The 5408-nt window shown below is 50.7% G+C and overlaps 1 protein-coding gene across 1 annotated transcript; it reads left to right on the top strand.

Annotated features, from left to right (window-relative positions):
• LOC135291087 (uncharacterized) lies at nt 1–3189 on the top strand. Its single transcript, XM_064405086.1, has 6 exons — nt 1–55; nt 560–637; nt 749–841; nt 1493–1618; nt 1982–2132; nt 2273–3189. The coding sequence occupies exons 3-6, from the start codon at nt 751–753 to the stop codon at nt 2637–2639; spliced, it is 735 nt and encodes a 244-aa protein (XP_064261156.1). The 5' UTR covers nt 1–55; nt 560–637; nt 749–750; the 3' UTR covers nt 2640–3189.
• Nucleotides 3190–5408: the final 2219 nt, after the last annotated feature.

Genomic DNA, 5408 nt, shown 5'->3' with positions numbered 1-5408 from the left:
TCTCGTGGCCCTGCCCAGAATGCCCAGAGTGCTCCAGCAGCTGGGCAGGGAGCAGGTAGACAGGCAGGGGCCAGCACACAGCCCTGGCTGGCAGCAGCGGGGCCGGGAGCAGGGATGGCTGAGCCAGGAAGGCACCACGGGGCAGGCAGAGGGGCAGAGGCTCCAGGGGAGGTGTGAGGGGCTGCAGCTGCTTTAGGGTGCAGCATGGAGAGAGCTTCCTAAGGAGCAAGGATGTGGGGAGGGTCGGGTCAGGTCCGGAAGCTCAGCAGCAATTCTCCATCACTCAGCAGTGGCTGTCCGTCCTTCCGCTCTGGTTGGCCAGCCTTCTGGTCCGGCTCCAGGGCTGACCCGCACACAGATCATGTGGGCACGCCACGGCTTTTCCCTTCATGTGGGAGCTGCCAGCTCAGTGTCCCAAGGGCAGCCAGACCCCCCTGCAGCTGTGAGGATGCAGACCTGCCTGAGCGTGCCCTAGCAGTGCCTCCCACATCCAGGCCTTGAGGTGTGCCCATCAGGGCAGTGCACGTGATGGTAACTTCTTGTGGGTGTTTGCTTGTAGTTGTGGACACAGAGAGTGCTCTTTCAGCCCCTGAGCGAGGGGCAGATACCGTGCTGACTCCGAGCTGGTACCTCAAGCGTGAGTAGTCAGTCTGTCCTGCCTTCACAAAAAGGAGCGCCCCTTTTCCCCGTTTTATTCACGAGAAAAATACCGTCATAGGTTAACGTGCTTTTGTAAATCTAACAATAGGGATGAACGATGACAAGGTTCCTGAAGAGTTCCCTGAAGGATTGCCGGATGTTCCAGAGGAGCTCCTGGCAGCCTTGCATGAAGCCCCATCTGGTTAGTATATGCCACTCTGTTAACCCTGGCAGCCGGGAAGCTGAGCTTTTGCTTCCTGTAGGCATGTGCTGTATCCTGGACAGCCAGAAGCACTCAGTCAGAGCCTTGCTGCAGGCCCACTGCATTTCACACCTCCTGCAGGGAGCCCTAGAGATGGTCCAGCACAGCCTCTGCTCGCAGCTGTGCTTCCAGATGAGTGCCAGGGGCTTCTCCAGCTGCTGCTGCAGTTGTAGCATTCCTGGCCAGGGCTGCTCTGTGCAGACTTTGGCATCCAGATGTTGCGCAAAGGCCAGTGCTGAATTTGGGTTCGCCACACGCTCAGCACAGCATGGAGGCAGCAATGACATCAGAGCAAGCCTTGGCTGCCCCTTGCAAAGCTCAGGCTCAGGGACGGCTTGAAGCTGGAGTCCAAGGGTGAGGGGGAACCTGAAGGTACTCCTTCTGTGGGTCATTTGGTTGATTAAGTCTTGGCTGGTTTGGGTCTGCACTTCTTGTTGCACTGCAGAAAATCCAGCTGTCGATTCCTCCTGTCTTGGGGGGGACAGCGGCCTCGTCAGCGCCGCTTGCCGCAATGCCCAGGCCATGGTACCCTGCTTGTGCTGAGGGGCAGTGGCTTCTGCTTAATGTGTGCAATGTCTTGTTTTTCTGAAGAGACAGATTCGGAGACTGTGCCGGAGACCTTAGCTGTGGAAGAAAGTGACATTGTGCCAGGCTCACATGAAAAAAGAGAACCAATAGAGGACACCAGGACACTTGCTGAGCCTGAGGAATATTCAGGTGAGTGCTTGCTAGATGCTGTCTTGGGCAAAGAGCAGCATTTCTGCTGCATCCCTGCAGTGCTCTCCATGGGTGAATTGCAGGTGCCCAGCACGCAGCCCGGGCCTGCAGCCCGGAGGAGTAGATGGGGCAGTGCTGCTCCCTGGCACACACTGGCCTCTTGTGCATGAGAGCTCGATGGGATCCCTCTTGGTCCCTGATGCTAAGACACCAGAGCCAGAGGAAGCCATCTCTGAAGACAGCATCAGATGTCAGTTCTGATCCACTAGCAGTGCCAGTCCTTGGGCATCTGAAGCACACTGTGGGGTTATGCCTAGTGCAGAGCACAAACGCTGACTCTTGCATTGTCTCTTCTCCTACCAGGGTCATCCGGTGGGCAAAAAGCCGAGACTGCTGGACACCGTGACCCGAGCAAGTACTACATCCTAGTAGGGACAGTAGCAGCCTCAGCTTTGCTTCTGCTTGGGGCAGTGTCTGGCTATCTAGTCATGCATCAGCTGCTGAAGAGAGACAGGTGAGTTATGAATTGCTGCCATTGGCAAGGAAGTCTTTGCAGCATGCAGGAGCGCCCAGGCGGCTCCTAGCAGGGCTCTGAGGAAACTGTGCTCCAAATTCCTATCTGTGAGGAGTCTTCTTGGAAATCTGTTTCTACAGGAGGAGCCAGGAGGACAAAGAGGCAACAGGACAGGACTGGGACTCTTCCTGGGAAAGCTGTGGTCAGCCTAGAGGTGAAGCAGAGCCAGGAGAAGGAGCGGGAAGTGGCGAGAGAGCCCAAGGCAACGGGTTCAGGGACAGCTGCCGCCTGTTTCCTGAGCTCTTTGCAGCAGAGCTCGCCCAGCTGTACAAGAACATGAGCGCAGACCCGTCACCTCTGCCCACCTGCTCCTTCTGTTCTCTGGCTGACAACGCCTCTTCACGGGACCACTGGATTTCCCTGGAGTCACCTCAGCCCACAGCATCCTCTTGGCCCTCCTACCACCAATACCTGCAGGACTACTATCTCTTAGAGGATGATGATTAGTGATAGTGATAGCCATAGATAGTGATAGTGATAGCCATAGATAGTGATAGTGGTAGTGATTCTTTTAGTGATAGTGATAGGGACGCTTGATATTAGAGGGTGGTGGTTGTTTTAATGATAGTGATAGTTAATATTAGAGGATAGTGATGGTTTTAATGATAGCGTTCTTTAATATTAGGGGATAGTGATTGTTTCAATGATAGCGTTACTTGATATTAGAGGAGGGTGATTGTATTAGTGATAGTGATAGTCATAAATAGTGATAGTGGTAGTGATTCTTTTAGTGATAGTGATAGGGATACTTGATATTAGAGGGTGGTGGTTGTTTCAATGATAGTGATAGTTAATATTAGAGGATAGTGATTGTTTTAATGATAGCGTTCTTTGATATTAGAGGACAGTGATTGTATTAGCGATAGTGATAGTTAATATTGGAGGATGGTGATTGTTTTTGTGATAGTGGTACATTTAGTGATAGTGATACTTGGTATTAGCAGACAATGATTGTTTTCTTGATCTTGATAAATAAATATTTTTCCAAAAGCAGTAAGTTCTTGCCTGCTGCGGCTGTTTCTGTTGGGGCAGAACGCACAGAGCTGGGAGCAGGGCTGGGGCTGTGACAGGAGCTCTGAGAAACTTGCACTGCAGTGCAGGAGCTGCTTGTGCCACCTCAGCCTGCTTTCCCAGCAGTGGCCGTTCACAAAGCTTTCCTGCACCAGCATGGGGACACGCTGGCTAGCAGTGACATGCAGAAACTTCTCTGGGAGCTCATTTGGGATGCTGCCCTGAATCAGGAAGGTCTGGGCAGAGAGGGAAAGATGTTCTGCGAGGGATGGCTGTCCAGCAGTGAGCACATCAAGGAGACCCGAGGTGGTGACTTAGGTCGTGGCAGTCCCTCCCCGAAGAGCTTCAAGAGAGGAGCATCAAGGAGCGGAGAGCTGGAGCCGGGCTGTGTGAGAGGGGAAGGAATGTCCTATCAATCACAAGAGCCTTCTTAAAAATTAGATGGCTAACAGTGACTATAATTATAACAAAAATTACAGTCTTGTCGCACGCAGTATGGGAAAAAAGCCCAGAGCTGGAATACAACAGAGAACTTTTGTGGAGGATTTTGTGAACAGCTAGCTAGTTGACAAAGGTCACACTGATATAATACCGTTAGTTAAGCAAGTAGATGAGGATAGGAGTCAGCAGTCAATGTCCAAACCTGGCAAGGGCACTGTGCCCTTGGTGCAACATCAGGATGGGGGAGAGGATCGTTAGTTAGAAATATGAAGAAAAGATGTGGACAGCTGCAACATAGTAGCCACAAGAATGCTAAGGTAGGCGTAGTTAGCTGATAAGTAACTAAGCAATAATGAGCTCGCCTTTTGCAATATGTATTGGCCTCATTAACACCAATATAAATGTATGTGCCTACCAATAACGTTTTGAGATTTGCTGATCACTCATATTGAGTGCCGCATTTCTTCCGCTGATTACCACAGGCGTCAACCCACTACTTTTATCCCAGCAAGTACAGTGAGACAAGGGCACTCCTTTAGATCCAATGCATTGAATTCAGCAAAGCCTTCCCAGCCACTCCCAGCTGAGATGTTCAGGACTCAAAGGAGGAAGCTCCACCAGGATTTCATTGGCAGTAATGGGGACACGCCTCTGGAAGTGCTGCCAGCTGAGCCAGGGGCTGGGCCTGGGGGGGACTCCTGTGCCCCCATTGCTCTCTCAGGGCAAATGCCGTGTGTGCAACACCAAGGAAATGTAATGAACACTGCCTCAGGGATTTCATACAGACAAAAAGGCAAAATGGAACAAACTTTGGTTTAATGATACAGACAGATCATATCTCAACAAAGACAAAATGAGAAAAGATGGAGCATAGTGAACATATAACCTCTTACATGTCATGATAAATAACACACTATTAATCTACTAGTAATCTAACACAACTAATCATCTCATACTACTAATACATCTTGAATATTACTAATGTATCTTAACTAATAAATTGAGAAATTCCTATCACGTAAACTTAATGGACAAATAAAGAATCCTAAAAATTTAAAAAGCTATCTTATTTCTATCTAATCCTCTTGAGGCCTAACTGTTGCTAGTCCTGGACAAGTGCAGGGCTAATTTGGCCTTTTCTTCTTGGGGAGAGGCTGTGCATCCTTGCGTGGGCGATGTCTTCTCCTGTGCTTGTTCCTCTCCTTGATGGTTTCAAACTCTCTGGAAGACAGGAAACAAACCATCCATTGTTAACTTCATACACACCATTAAGCCAAGCGCCGAGATCTCCCTTTTTGGATGAATTTTTGTTTTTTCAGGCTGACACATTTGTAAACTGGAGAGCACCGTGAGTCTGATCTTGCTGGTTTCAATTCTTTGAAATGTCTTCCTCCTTTTGCTTCATCCTAGGTTTAATTGGATCAGCAGCATCAAAGCAAGCTTTGACGCATCTGTTCCTGCTTGTATGAACTGTGTCTTGTTGGGGCATGGCAAGGTTTCACTGGGAATGCTGGGTTTGAACGAAGCTGTTTGGGTTCCAAGTGGGCTGTAAGCTTGAGCACGGCTGCCAGGGGCGATCCTACAAGTGGCCTCAGCTTGCCTTTGGAAAGGGTCAGCGTGCTTTAGGCCAAAGGGGCAGCTGGGAGCAGAAGGAGGAGGAGCTTGTGCACCGTTGGCACTGCCCGCACGGAAAGGGGCCTCCCGCCGGCTGGGGCGGCTGGCGCGGTTGGCAGCAGGGACACTCCGCGCTGCCAGCCCACTTGC

Source organism: Passer domesticus, chromosome Z (assembly GCF_036417665.1).
Source record: "Passer domesticus isolate bPasDom1 chromosome Z, bPasDom1.hap1, whole genome shotgun sequence".
Lineage (NCBI taxonomy): Eukaryota > Metazoa > Chordata > Aves > Passeriformes > Passeridae > Passer > Passer domesticus.
This window is presented reverse-complemented; position numbering and strand designations above follow the sequence as displayed.